The sequence below is a fragment of the Amphichorda felina genome (genome assembly GCF_050947745.1).
Source record: "Amphichorda felina strain 45539 chromosome Unknown scaffold_3, whole genome shotgun sequence".
NCBI lineage: Eukaryota > Fungi > Ascomycota > Sordariomycetes > Hypocreales > Bionectriaceae > Amphichorda > Amphichorda felina.
This window is the reverse complement of record NW_028145047.1, coordinates 2,194,784-2,208,498: the sequence shown is the minus strand read 5'-3', so window position 1 is coordinate 2,208,498 and position 13,715 is coordinate 2,194,784. Positions and strand designations below refer to the sequence as shown.

At 53.2% G+C, this 13,715-nt stretch overlaps 6 protein-coding genes across 6 annotated transcripts; 2 read left to right on the top strand and 4 right to left on the bottom strand.

Moving 5' to 3' along the window:
* Positions 1 to 193: 193 nt before the first annotated feature.
* Positions 194 to 1,233, bottom strand: RPL20B (60S ribosomal protein eL20; the record flags this gene model as incomplete). Its single annotated transcript, XM_083192848.1, has 4 exons — positions 194 to 352; positions 419 to 595; positions 667 to 851; positions 1,230 to 1,233. 4 exons carry the CDS (start codon positions 1,231 to 1,233, stop codon positions 194 to 196), a joined length of 525 nt encoding a protein of 174 aa, XP_083051905.1.
* Positions 1,234 to 1,802: 569 nt separating this feature from the next.
* CSN12 (uncharacterized protein) lies at positions 1,803 to 3,620 on the top strand (the record flags this gene model as incomplete). The annotated part of the gene is made up of 6 exons (XM_083192847.1): positions 1,803 to 2,087; positions 2,146 to 2,435; positions 2,487 to 2,718; positions 2,772 to 2,857; positions 2,919 to 3,303; positions 3,537 to 3,620. 6 exons carry the CDS (start codon positions 1,803 to 1,805, stop codon positions 3,618 to 3,620), a joined length of 1,362 nt encoding a protein of 453 aa, XP_083051904.1.
* A 1,252-nt stretch (positions 3,621 to 4,872) lies between these two features.
* ACO1O0_003392 (BTB/POZ domain-containing protein) lies at positions 4,873 to 5,634 on the bottom strand (the record flags this gene model as incomplete). Its single annotated transcript, XM_083192846.1, has 3 exons — positions 4,873 to 5,108; positions 5,166 to 5,575; positions 5,624 to 5,634. The coding sequence occupies 3 exons, from the start codon at positions 5,632 to 5,634 to the stop codon at positions 4,873 to 4,875; spliced, it is 657 nt and encodes a 218-aa protein (XP_083051903.1).
* A 1,412-nt stretch (positions 5,635 to 7,046) lies between these two features.
* ACO1O0_003391 (Alpha/Beta hydrolase protein) lies at positions 7,047 to 7,277 on the bottom strand (the record flags this gene model as incomplete). Its single annotated transcript, XM_083192845.1, has 1 exon — positions 7,047 to 7,277. The coding sequence occupies one exon, from the start codon at positions 7,275 to 7,277 to the stop codon at positions 7,047 to 7,049; it is 231 nt and encodes a 76-aa protein (XP_083051902.1).
* A 2,299-nt stretch (positions 7,278 to 9,576) lies between these two features.
* Positions 9,577 to 10,834, top strand: sds22 (uncharacterized protein; the record flags this gene model as incomplete). Its single annotated transcript, XM_083192844.1, has 3 exons — positions 9,577 to 9,814; positions 9,878 to 10,756; positions 10,818 to 10,834. 3 exons carry the CDS (start codon positions 9,577 to 9,579, stop codon positions 10,832 to 10,834), a joined length of 1,134 nt encoding a protein of 377 aa, XP_083051901.1.
* Positions 10,835 to 11,181: 347 nt separating this feature from the next.
* xyl1 (NADP-dependent oxidoreductase domain-containing protein) lies at positions 11,182 to 12,600 on the bottom strand (the record flags this gene model as incomplete). The annotated part of the gene is made up of 3 exons (XM_083192843.1): positions 11,182 to 11,217; positions 11,287 to 12,077; positions 12,456 to 12,600. 3 exons carry the CDS (start codon positions 12,598 to 12,600, stop codon positions 11,182 to 11,184), a joined length of 972 nt encoding a protein of 323 aa, XP_083051900.1.
* Between the last annotated feature and the right edge of the window lie 1,115 nt (positions 12,601 to 13,715).

The window sequence follows — 13,715 nt, the reverse complement described above, 5'->3', positions numbered from 1 at the left end:
CAGCATGTTTTGTAGCCAGTTAGCGTCGAATCACAGAAGCAAGATCACGACCCCCGTCACCAACACACTGGGTTGTTCAGAATTTTGGTTCATTCATAGCCCGTTTTCCGAGCCCATGCATTTGATATTTCCATGATCCTTAGTGAACACCCGCAAAGCCAGCCCAACCGTCCGCGCGTAACCCGAAAACAATCTAAGCGAAAGTCGAAGGTCGCTTGGCGCTGAACACCTTCTTCGTGCTCTGCTTGGTGATGCGGTGGGGGAGAGGGAACTTGAGGTCCTTGGTGACGAGTTGGCGGATGTAGGGGCGCTTGATGTCCTCGGTCTTCTCGAGCTCGATGACGCGGAGGATCTGGTTGCTGTTAGTCTAATGTGGCCAAAGGAAAAAAAATACATCACGGTGCCGTGTGAGACGTACGTGGATGGATCTGAAGCGAGCGCGGTGGCGAGCGGCCATGTCGGAGTACAGGGCCTCGACGGCGTCGGAGCGCGACATCTCACGGTACTCCTTGTACATGTTGTGGGTGCCGGAGCGAGAGTCGTAGCGGATCCAGATGCCGAAGTTCTTGACCTTCTCGGGGTGCTTCTCGTGGAGCTGCATTTGTTTGTTAGGTCCGAACGTGGTAAGGAGGGGAAAATCCTTGATCTTGTTTGCGAAGTACGTACCACCTTGACGGAGACGATCTCACCGGTGGCCTTCTTGACCTTCTTCAGGCCGCGCAGGAAGTACCAGAAGCGGGACTTGGCGACAACCTCGTTGGGGGCGAAGATGGTCATGCGGTAGAGCGAGGGCTCGGGGTTGGCCTCGGTGGGCAGATGGCGCCCGATGACCTCGTATTCCTGAAGACGACCTGGAGATGCTGGGTTAGTGGCACGATCAAAAATCCAAGCAATCTCTCATTCCAAATGCTGCAGCCGCTGAAGAGGACGGTGGTCGGTCGTAGTCGAGGTGGTTCGTGTGCGGTTTGCCTGGCGTCAAAAGCTTTGTTTGTCGTCCAAATTCTCCACCGCCGTCGCTGCAGAGCCCTTGGAGGATTTGCACCCCTTCCGGTATATCCATTAAAACTCTGGAGAATGCCTGCCCATGGTGAAGGAGTCGTCTCTTCAATTGAGGCCTCGATGGCGTCCCATCGTGTCCAGGTAGGTATTCAAGTAGACCCCAGCCGTCCTCTTCGTCGGCGGATTCATTTCGAAAAAAGAGATGCGTTTGTGAAAGCAAGTCGACTTACCCATCTGTATTGCTTGTCAGTATATACAATCCAGCGTGCTAGCCCGAGCGCGGACAACTTACTGTTGCGGTTGATTATGTCGTCAACTACCTCGAAATTTGGTGATGGCCGAAGTTGGTTGAGTCGCAGCGATTTTTTTTGTGTGCGGCCATGGGGAGGGCTAAGGCACAAATCGGCTGCAGGGCTTTGACCCCACCAATGATTGGGCGGCCGGGCCCCACCACCATCTCTGTCACGTGCTGGGACTCAATTCCACCTGGAACTCACCTGCACCTCCAAAGGCTCCAGAGATCCCCCACTAACGTCCAATCAGAAGCGGTTGCTGCCAGCTCCATTGGGACCCTTCATGTCACCACTAAGCATCTCTACCCAGTCTAGAAACATTGTGTTCAATCTTCCAGCAATCGAATAATTCATGCGACCTTGAACGGTGCAATCCTTGCTCTGCGAACCCGCGCTCCGCGACCTCAGAAGGGGATCGACGCGAACCACCCTCTCCGTTACGTTCACTGTGGGGGCTCCAAAGTCGAAACGGGATCCAGTTCAGGTGATATGGGCTGTCACATTGCAACCATGAACGAACTATTTGAAGAGTTCGCGAAAGCTCACAAGACGCGCAATGGCTATGAGCTCGCGCAGACTCTAACTCCGGTGGCTCCTCCGAGCCAGCCTCACAAGCTGACACAGGTGTGGCAAAGTACCAACACTCACAGCGTCAAGGGCGATGTAAGACACTTTATCAAGGCCAGCATGTCGCATAGGGGCGGTCTCAGCCAGGATGAGGTCAACGGATGGGCCGATGTGTACGCAGCTTACTGGAAGGCTCTTGGGGAGATCCTGGCGGGTGAAAGCGGAAAGGTCGGGGCGTTACTTCTGTGATGGTAATCCTCGAACTCGAAGCTAACATTGGTGTTAGTCTTCATGGACCAAGGTGTACGATACGTGGAAGGATTTAACCTCGGTGCTCATTCGTGGCTACAACAGCCACGGTTTTGAAGCCTGGACTATACCAAGTCTGTACATGGTCGGCAAATATTTGAGGCTCTTCGCCATCAAATCCGATGAAGAGCGTAGACGCTCTGCCGCTGATGATTCGGGGGCCATGCTCATTCAAGATGACTTCGATGCCGAAGGCGAGAAGCAGGCCCAACTCCGAGATTGCGAGCAGCACTTGAAGCGGATATTCACCCTTTGTCTGACCGATCGGTGAGTGTTTTCGTTGCCGTAAATAATAGTTTAAAGCTAATGCCGTTGAAGAGCTCCGCTTGAACAGTCGAGAAAATGGGGCATCTACTTCATCGTCAACTTACTCTTCAAGACGTATTTCAAGCTCAACTCGGCGTCACTGTCCCGAACAATCCTCACGAGTCTTGCGGCCTACAACCAACGGAATGATATGCCGCCCCTTGAGTCATTCCCCAAGTCCCAGAGAGTCACCTTCAAGTACTATGAGGGTGTTCTATTCTTCCTGGAGGAGAACTACGTCCAGGTAAGTTCTAGGGGATTGGGGAAATTCATTCCAGTTACTGACCACGCCTGCAGGCCGAGAAACACTTAACGGAAGCGTGGCTGCTTTGCTCACGATACGCAAAGTCCAATCTTGAGTTTGTGCAAACACTGCCCGTAGGGTTAATCAACTACTGACGTATCAATCTATAGGCGCATCCTGATTTATCTTATCCCATGCAGACTTCTGACTAGCCACGTTCTCCCGACGAAGAAGCTCCTCGAACCATACCCACGCCTCCAAGAGCTTTTTCTACCTTTGGCTCAATGTATCCGTCGCGGAGACCTACATTCCTTCGACCTCGCCCTCCAGAAAGGTGAGGATGAGTTCGTCAAGCGTCGCATCTACCTAACCCTCGAACGTGGACGAGACATCGCATTGCGCAATCTTCTTCGCAAGGTGTTTATCGCAGGAGGTTTCGAGGAACCCAAGGAGGAAAATGCGCCTCCGGTGAGGCGCACGCGCATTCCTCTTGCCGAGTTTCAAGCTGCCATCAGTATGGAGAGTGGCGGCCAAACCGTTGACCCTGACGAGGTCGAGTGCCTATTGGCCAATATGATCTATAAGGTGAGTTGCGTGAACATCTCGGGGTTTGGACGAGCCAGGCGCATTTGGTTGCCTCCTTTTTTTTTTTTTTTAGAAGAGTCATGGCTGCGTCGGATTCGGTCACTATTCAGGCCACAAAGCGACTTGGCCCGTGACACCACCCTGCATCATTCCGAGCATCAACTGCTTAGCCTCGCTCTGCACACCCCCTTTGTTTTCCAGTTATCAAGTCGCTGACATGTTCGAATCTGCAGGACCTGATGAAAGGTTACATTGCACGGGAGCGCGCTACCGTTGTGCTGTCAAAGAAGGGTGCGTTCCCGGGAACCGGCGTGTAAGTGGCACACATGACGAAGATTAACATGAACTACGACTTTATGGCGCACTATTCTATCCATACCGTTTGTCGGCGACGGAAGAGAGGCATCTAGGAGCTATGATGACATTTTCGAGTTGGTGGTACCGGGAATACAGGGGTGGTCTGGAGACTAAGGCTGCTTTTTTTTTGGCCATGTCAACCTACTACATCTTTGCTCTTCGTTACTATTACCATTCAATAGTAATGGTGCTGTCATCTGAGCTCAAGCACTGGTGGCTCGTGTGCCACCCCTCATCGCGGAGAGCGCACCCAGCCCGGAAGAGACCCAACTTCATAATCTGGCCGGGGTATTACACCACCAAGTACGAAGACTCAATAGACGCCCCAGTCGCATATCAATGAGAAAAAGGATGCTGTTAAAGCCTCGGCCTGCTTTGACCATCCCGTCCTTATGGTCCGGGTGGATACCACACCCCCTCACGCGGATTCACACCCTTGAGTGTCTCCGACGCTGTCGTACCGTGAGTCACACTTTTGGGGTACTTTGCCCGGGGCATCCTTCCGGCCTCAATAGCAAGCCTTGTTTCACGCCAGACAAGGGCTCGCACAATCATGTTGTCTCGGCATGCCAAAAGATGGTTGCGTACGAAATGCACGGTCGGAATTTCCGCGGACCATGGAAACAAAGGGGACTCGGTCCTATTCATGTAAATTTTCATTTCTATTGTTCTAGCACAGGACCATCAAGGTCCAGAAATACGTGGAAATAACTCAGAAATAGCATAAGAACCAAGGAACAAGGACGAAGGTGTGAAGTGGTGATACAAAATTCCCAAAAGGCAAGGATGTCAGTCTTGATCCTGCGGCCTGCCGTTGCCATGAGCCCCTTTATCCCCTCAGTAGAAAAGAACCCAAAACACCAGGTATAATTACATCCCAAAAATTCCACACTAGAAGAATATTTGTACACGGGTAACCGTATGCCGCAGTGAAACGGACAAAAGAGAGAGATAGAAGAAGAACAAAACCCTAATTAACGCCCCAGCGCCGGTTTGTGAATAGTGTCATTCTTGTTGTTGCAAACCGGCTCAATGTAGTCAAGAAGGAAATTGAAAAAAAAAAAACCAAACAAAAACCGTACAATCATTAACGGCCGTTGGACAAATGAGAGTACGCAAAAAAAATTAAATTAAGAGAGGAAGCGGTTGGATCGCGGCGTTCCCCTTGTGATGAGTTAGCTTCTATTACAAGAGAATCACCAGGAAGGATACTCACGAAGCAGATGAAATATCGTCAACGTGGTTACTAAGAGCAACGAAAAGATCAAAAAACAGCTGGGTGCCGCCGTTGAACATCTCTAGCTGCATTGTACCGCTTCGCTTGAAAGTAGCGCGAGAGCGAATGATGAGCGCAAGGTAGTGAGCGCGGAGCTTAGAGTCGTTGTCTGGTGTGTTGGCATAGGCGTAACGAGCCGAGGCCAAGATTGTGCTGCACTGGATCCCGGACTCTTTGGATGAATGGTTAGACAGTGGCCTGTGACGGCAGGAGAAAGGATGCAACTCACGGAGACCTTGTTTCCGAAGCGAAATCTTCTTTAATTCATCAAGGCCGTATCTTTCAGCGGCACAATAGATGACAGTATCCTTGAGCAAGTCGCCATCGACGCCATGGTGGTAGACAGTGCTCTCGGTGGACCCGTGCTCATCGTCGTGAGTCTGCTCTAGTTCGTACGAGTGCCTCCGCTTGTTGTGCACTAAACGAGGAAAGTAGTCGCCTTTGTAGAGGTACTCGAGGACAGAACTAAAGATCTCTGGCTCTTCGTCGGGCAGAGCGATCCGCTTAGTGACAGGATCCATGTATCCGTTTCGTAGGGCGCTTGCGAAGAAAGGGCTAGAGCAGAGAATATCTTCGTGAGCAGCAAAGAGTCTCTGCTCGCCACCAACGACGAGGGTAACGATGGATGAGTTGCTTTGGCTTCCGTCAGTTGGGATTCATATTGTCGATGGGGAGACTGAAACATACTTGGGCATCATTGTATCGGCAGTGGTGGACGTTGAGGCCGTTGTCGGCCGTCGGTGGCGAGATTCATGACGCCTCTTTGTAACGCCGCTGTCCTTGCTAAAAGAAGAGCTAGATTTGTTGACTTTGTGGCTCTTGGAGAAGCTCTTGCTAGATGTTTTGAACTGCCGGCTGCTGGTGAACATGGTGTTGTTGGTGTTGTTGGTGTTGGTGTTGGTAACGAATTTTGTTGGAATGTGGAGATGTGAATGGTGTATTTCACGCTCGTAGGAATTCAAGGCAATAAAAAGACAAAGAAGGACAGAATTATCGAGTTCGATGGCGCAGATGAAGAATTGTCGCTGACCTACCTTAGGTTTCAGGCTTCCAACCAGAGGGCGGGTAAAGGTGAAAATTCTACGAAATTCGAGGCGGAAGCCTGACTTTATAGAGTCACAGCCAGCCTAGACAGTGCGTCCAGGCGGAAATGGCTTTGCGAGAACACCCATGGCCCCCCGGCTCAGTGAGGCGGCGAGGGCAGGCTGGTGATAAGTACTATGGTAGTTGGGCCGACGCGTGTCGTCTCTGACTGGTTTACGCGTTGTGGTGGGGTGGATCAAGGCAAACCAAGCCGCGTCCTTGCCACGACTTCACGTGATGGCCGCATGTACCTTTGAAGTATATTTCTAGTCACTTTCCCTTTTTTTGCTCGTCACATTGCAAGGGCTATACGGACGGGGTACAAGGGCATGTCCTTCTGCGACGGACAGCTGCAGCCTGCCAGGGAAGCGTCGAGTCAGTTGTGAGAAAAAGGAAGGCTGTGGGTGCTGGGAGCTCCGTGCGGACAGGGGCGCGTATATTGGGTGAGTCGGAGACAGAAATGCTCTCCACGCCAGCCTGGGCCAGGACTCTGCGGTAGTGCGTGCAGGACTAGCGAACTTATGGAGTCCTGGTGCCCCAAATTCTGGGTGCAGATTAAAATGAAATGTTTGCAAGTGCAATTGAAATACCCATAGGAACCTGTATTTTTCAATTGATCCCATGGCTCGTCGCACTGCTGCAGTGGTTGGAGCCTATCTTTTTGGGCCTCTATCAGACAAGCACGGCGACGGTTGAAACGTGTGCCTTCGGGTGCACACCTCGCAAGCTCATAGACTCACAGACTCACAGTCACAGTCGCCTGGCTTGTGGACTGCAACCAGATTGCAACGGGTCGCAACCCACAGACTAGGGTGTTGATAGTGCAGATACTTACTATCTCAGAGGAGCCGGGTATACGGTACAACGTGACGTCGTCTTCGGCGAACTATTCCAGCGACGGGCCGATCTTCACGCTGTCTTCGCCACTTGATGCCTGATTTCACCCTGGAAAGAGAGGCAAGAAACGAGGCAAGGATGACAGTTGGTGGCATTAAAAACCATGGCGGCCATTCTTGCTTGCCCATCCTCAGCCAGTAGCAATTCTGCCGGCTTGCGATCCACCGGTCCGCGCCCCTGCAACGGCTGACGCGATGGACTGCGCAATGAGATTTTTGCCTTGGACCCTCACAATGGCTTCATTGTGAAGCGCCCCGCGGACCTTGCACCGCTCCACCGACAGCCCAACATCCTGGCACCGTTCGTATAGGCGTTGGCCGAGCTCAGCAGGGACCAGCTCGTCGTTGCCGGCCTCGATCATGTGAACGGTCGGTGCGCGCCCACTAGTTGCTTTTTCGGCGATTATCCTCAGGTTTGTCCAGCTATCGAGGTAGTTTCGGAGAAAAGGCCACAAATATTGGTATGGCAGCCACTTTTGAGGGTACAGTGCCTTCAGCATATCTCGCGTCGAGGTAAAGGGTGTCTCCAACACCAGCGCATCGATTCGCATCGTATTGGTCGTCGCGGCAAGGTTCGTGGCAAACCCACAACCGATACTTTGCCCATACAGGACGACAATCGGTTCAGGGTATTCCCTCTTTGGGTCTCGGCGGTGGTGGAATTCGGATACCCAGCGCAACACAGCTTCCGCATCTTTGTTGATCCCCGGCTCGGACGGGCGGTCGTGCGAGGTCCAGTAACCCCGATAGCTAAGGCATATCATCGTGTAGCGGAAAGCTTCATCGGAATCCCGGAGCCGACGGAGAACCCATGATAGATCTGGTAATCGAGGTGGTAATGAGGAAGCATTACCTAGTCGAGTCAGCGGCCATAACGGAAAGACTTTCTGGGCGTGGGCAAACTTGCCTTGGAAAAACAAGATGTAAACTGGAGTCTTCTTCGAGGTACCATGTTTTATTGCGCCTTGTGTCTCGTCCTCGGCGACACAAAGGGCAACCTCGGTGCCGTCCAACGAGCGAATCCTCTCCTCGCGCCATTGAATGCCACGACACTGACGTGCAAATTCCTCGATGCGCATGCCGCGCGCATTCGGTGGCATGAAAGGATTGTAGATAATGGTGTTTTGGAATAAGACTAGCATGGTGCACTTCCAGGTCCAGAGGGTTATAAAGAGTCCCGTCAGGATGAGAGGCGGCGCAACGACCGACGGGACATGGATCTGTCGTTTGCATGGGACATGTAATGGGTGGTTTCTGGCTATGTAGCGCACAACATGTTTCAACCTGTTCGTCCGTCTTGCGGGCGAGAGGCCGATGGAGTGCATCGCCATAGGGGAGTCGAGGAGGGCGGCATCGAGAACAGAAAGTGGGTAGCTGGCGGGCAGTGGAACGCTGCAGGTAATGGTTCAATCCGTCTGTTGATGGGTTCGGCTTGCGAATTGCATGACGTCGTTGTCGTTGTCGTCGTCGTCGTTGCGCAGGTCGGGCTGGATAAAAGTAGTTGTTCAATCGGAGTTGACACGCGTCGAGCCGACATCAGAGATGTTGGTCTGGTGGGGAAGGAGAAGGAGAAGCTCCGCTAGGTGACGTGACGACTCCCCATCGCCTGCGGCCCACACAAGTGCAACAGTCGGCATTTGTCTAGGGTCATGCCACCTCGGAGTGACAAATGCTAATTGCTCGAGTCTATATTCGTTCGATAAGAAATGTCTAATGCTCTATGAGACTATCTTTCTAGGTGCCTGTTGCTATATACCTTTACCCCAGGGCTTGTGCGTCCCTGAACCCACCACAAACGCCGGCCCTGATTTTATATTTTCGTCTTGACTTGCTGGGCAGCGTCTCGGCATAGCCAAGTGGCATTGCCTCTTTCCTGGAGCTCGATGGTGCTAGGAGGCTTGCTGGTGGTGTTGTAGGTAACAAGGCTAACGCCCTCCACCTCGTTCACAATCCTCGGGGACATCTTCTTCAGGAACTCCATGTCAAAGGGATACGCCTCTGCAGTCATAAAGTCCGCCGTCTGGACAGCACGGAGCTATAGAGAGGATCGGCGAACACGAGTAGAAACGCTGAGTAGCTCTGCCAACGGCGCGGCGCCAGACACGGAGGAAGGGCATCAACCCTGTAGAATATGAGGATAGATACTATATAGATAGATTAATAAAAAGCGAAGCTTGAACCATTAACTTAAACTATAACCTAATTAAAAGCGCTTCCCATTATCTACTTAACTAATTCTTGTGTAGGATCTTCAATCTAAATAGGGGTCTCAGTGCTTTGCGTACGGATCGGGCAAGGGCTTGTGTACCCAAGGGGCTTTGGTTGTGGGTTTATACTGACCTTGGGCGTGCGAATTTGGCAGTAGTGGGGAAGTACGCAGTACGTACCGACCACTTAACGCCTCGAAGTTGGCCGATCACCAATGAGGGGTCGACGACAAACAGGCAAGAGCCAAAAAGCAGGGTCCCACCCCGCAGCTCCCTCAAACTCCCGTGATTATCAAGAGGCGTCTCACCTATTGACGTAGCCTGATTTTACTTTTCTCGCATCCTCGCTTCAATTTCCCTCTCTCTCCCGATTACACCACCTGGCGCACGCTGAGCTCTGCAAATCGCTTACTATCGCCGCCTTCTCTAGCCGAACCCCGCTCGTAACGTCACGATGCCGGCCCCCGTCAACAAAGACGGCGATGGCCACGCCCACATTGAGATCCCTGAGGAGCACGCTTCTCCTAGATCCGAGGGCCAGACAAGCCCAGGAATGAAGAATAGCAAGGGCTGGGATGGGAAGCTTCGTGTCCCCAAGTCTGCCCTCCTGTCCAATCCAGAAGCCCTGTCGGACCCCGAGTACTCAGACGACGAGAACGTCATGGAGGGCGAGGAGATCAGTGCCGACGAGGGTGAGTCGATTCAATCTAGGTATTTTTCGTGCGAATATAGTTGCTAAAATCACACCCACGCAGACCTCCTCGACAGCGAAGATTCCGAGACCGACGAAATCATGTGCTCCCACGCCCGAGTCGGTTCCATCCCCTCACTTCGACTAGAACGATTCAAGAATGTCATCCGGATATGCCTCCGGCAAAACAGCATCCAGAAAATTGACGGATTAGAGTGCCTCGCAGGCACCCTCGAAGACATCGACCTCTACGATAACTTAATTTCCCACATGCGTGGCCTCGACGAGCTCACCAAACTCAAGTCTCTAGATCTCAGCTTCAACAAGATCAAGCACATAAAAAATATTAGTCATCTCACCGAGCTTAAGGAATTGTTCCTCGTTGCAAACAAGATAGGCAAGATTGAAGGCCTGGAGGGCCTGACTAAGTTGACGTCATTGGAGCTTGGCTCAAATCGTATCCGTGAGATGCGGAACCTGGAGACACTACAAAATCTGGAGGAGTTATGGGTGGCCAAGAATAAAATCACGGAGATTACGGGATTGAGTGGCTTGCTCAAACTTCGACTCCTCAGCATACAATCGAACCGCATCCAGGACCTCTCGCCGCTCAGGGAGGTGCCCTCGCTGGAAGAGCTCTACATTTCGCACAACATGCTCAAGTCGCTAGAAGGAATCGAAGAAAATGCCAACCTGAGGGTGTTGGACATTTCGAATAACCAGGTCTCCAGTCTCAAAGGGCTAGGAAACCTGAAGAAGCTGGAGGAGGTCTGGGCGAGCTACAACCAAATCGCAGACTTCAACGACGTCGAGAGGGAGCTCAAGGACAAAGAGAGTCTGACGACTGTCTACTTTGAGGGCAATCCCCTGCAGCTACGTGGCCCGGCTCTGTATAGGAACAAGGTGAGGTTGGCGCTACCACAGGTTAGCCAGATTGATGCGAGTAAGTGGCCACGCTCTCTGCCCTGTTCTTGAACTGTTATTTGGCTAACAGCGCTACCTAGCATTTGTCAAGGTTTAAGGACCAGCAATCCAAGGTGCGGAATAATGGCTATGGATTAGCAAGGCGTTTCATGGTTTATACAGCTGCAGCACTGGCACTCGCCAGTCTTTGGGTTTAGGACGCCATATTAGTCAGATGTCCATGGTAGGATTAGGAATGAGACTTGGGTTTGGCAAACAGATGTGCAAGGTCATCAAATATCATTGGGACCCGAGGGGCTTGGGATTTAACTGATTTGTATTCTAGCAACATACCCCCTCGAATAAATGAGTATCTACAGGTCACATGCAGCTGCCCACTGCTTGCGCACACGTCGCCCAAATTCCAAATTTTTTTTCGTTTACATCTTGGGTGCAGGATGGTCTCTAACCGAAGATCCAGAGCTTCTCGGAGTCGAAGTACTGCAAGTGGGAGGGGAATTAGCTGGGGCCTTGATCACATAAGAAAAACCCCGGCGGAGGAGAACTCACGTTGGTGGGCTGGTTAAACTTGAGGTTCAGGTCCATCTTGGAGATACGGTCAATCTCCTCCTGGTCAAGATCGAAGCTGCAGCAGTCGAGGTTCTGGGCCATGACAGCCGGACGGGAGGTCTTGGGGATGACAGCGATGCCGCGCTGGGTAGCCCAGCGCAGGAGAACCTGGGCGGGGGTCTTGTTGTGCTTGGCGGCCATGGCCTTGATGGCTTCGTGCTCCATGAGGGGGGAGGCGTTCTTGGCACGGTCCATGTCGAGCTCAATAAAGCCGGTAGGGCCGAAGGAGGAGTAGGCAGTGACAACAATGCCCTCGGCCTTGGCGAGGCGGACGAGCAGATCCTGCTGAAGGTAGGGGTGCAGCTCGACCTGGAGGGTAGCAGGGCGGATCTTGGCATACTTCAGGGTATCGTAAAGAGTCTGGGCCTGGTAGTTGGAGACACCGATGCTGCGGGCAAGGCCCTTCTCAACAAGCTTCTCCATGGCGCCCCACGTCTCCTGGTTGGTAGCCTTGCTCCAGCGGACCTCGCTGACGCCATCGACGAACCAGCCGGGAGGGTAACGGACGCTGGGGTCGACATACTCGAGGGCGACGGGGAAGTGAATGAGGAAGAGGTCGAAGTAGTCGATCTGCCAGTCGGCGAGCTGGCGGCGGGTGATGGGCTCGACCTTGTCCTCGTCGTGGAAGGTCTGCCACAGCTTAGAGACGATGAAGAGGTCCTCACGCTTCACCAGGCCATCCTTGATGGCGCGGGCGACACCATCACCGCACTCCTTCTCGTTGCCATAATCTAGACGAAGCCTCTAGTCAGCAATGAGCTCCCCGATCCAGCTCGGAGCCGGTGGTCCTTGGGCACCACATGAATTTCAGACCATCTAGCGAGAAACTCCCCAAAACAATAGATCACTTCTCCCTTGAAAATATCCGGCAACAACCGCCCGGCAAAATTCAATGGAGCCGGAAATATTGGCATGTGGAGCTCACGAGGACGGAGGGGGCGACGGGACGGGGACAGCGAGGGGCGGTTCCTGCATGGTGGGGGTTCCCATGGAGGGGCAGCAGACCTGCTCCCCAACTCTTTCACGCCCAGGTTCCCCTCGAGTTGTCCTATCCGTATTCCGTCTCGGGGCATGTGCATCCAGAAAGGTGGAAGCAGTGGTGTACGTACCGCATGCGCCATCGAACAGGCGGTAGCCCGCCTTGATAGCATTGTAGACAGTGTCAGCGCAGGTAGCGTTGTCGACCTTCCAGAGGCCGAAGCCCACAAGGGGCATCTCATAGCCGCTGCTAAGCTTGACGGTCGGGGAGGACATTGTGGCGAGGCTGTGGAAAAGGTTTCGAGGATACTGGGGACGCAGAGGACGAGTAAAGACGCTTCTGCGAACGCTGTAAAACAGAGGGCGACTGGTCGAAGCAAGGCGAGGCTGGAGGAAGGTGAGGGGAGGGGTGAAGAACATAGAGGGGCAGGATGGAAGGGAAGGAACGGCCCAGCAAGACGAGGAGGGCGCGAGGGGACTAATAAAGAGGTGGCCAGGTGGAGGAATTCCCCATACTCCTCCTCAGCCTGAAGTGCTGGTATCCTCTTCCTCGACTCGACCTGTACCATCACACCTGACACCCGCCACCTTACCCGTTGTCCCGCAGCCGTGACGGCATCGTCAGACCTGGACGCGCCTGCGAGCGCCGCGACAGTCGACACTCTCACGGTAAAGCGGAGCCTCCGCAAGCCCGCGAACTCCAGCTGGCCCACCACCAAGGCCAACGAGGAGCCCACATCCCCGGCGCCGTCTCGATAGCCCCAGTTGCTGATTGGCATGGCTATATGCGACGCTGGGTAAAGGTGGCCCCCGGCATTGTCAACCGCCTATTTGTGCGTTTATAGCTCTCCCTCGGGGCTTCTCGAAGCTGTCTGGCCGACAGGCCCCCCAACAACCCCGGAGCAACGCCCGCCTCGTGATCGAACCTGAGGCAGATGACGGCCCTACGACCACATAGATATCATCCGTACGAAGTCCGTACATACCTACTCATCTTGAACACACGGGCTCGGTCTTGTTACGCCGAGTGGCACCCGTTGCACTCCTTTCCCCCGATTGATGCCCTGTGTGGACCCTGCGTGCCCGTGTCAGAATTCCGGCAGTTTTGCCTAGATGGATCTTCAGAATGCCATGGTCTTCTGACTGTCTTCTGAGTCGCGCAAGTCAAGAGACAACTGAATCTCTGTTGAAACTTGCAACCCAGGGCGCTGGGCTATTTAGCCTAAAGACCGGCCCTTGTGGGCCACGAAGCTCCGTTGAACCGTTTAGGCCCGCAAATTTAAATCCCCTTCGCACTTCGCAGCGTCAACTCCGGTTCCATCGTAACGATTCTAACGATTCTACGGATACAGTTGGTGAGTTTGGCCGCACCCTTTTCTTATGACATTCCA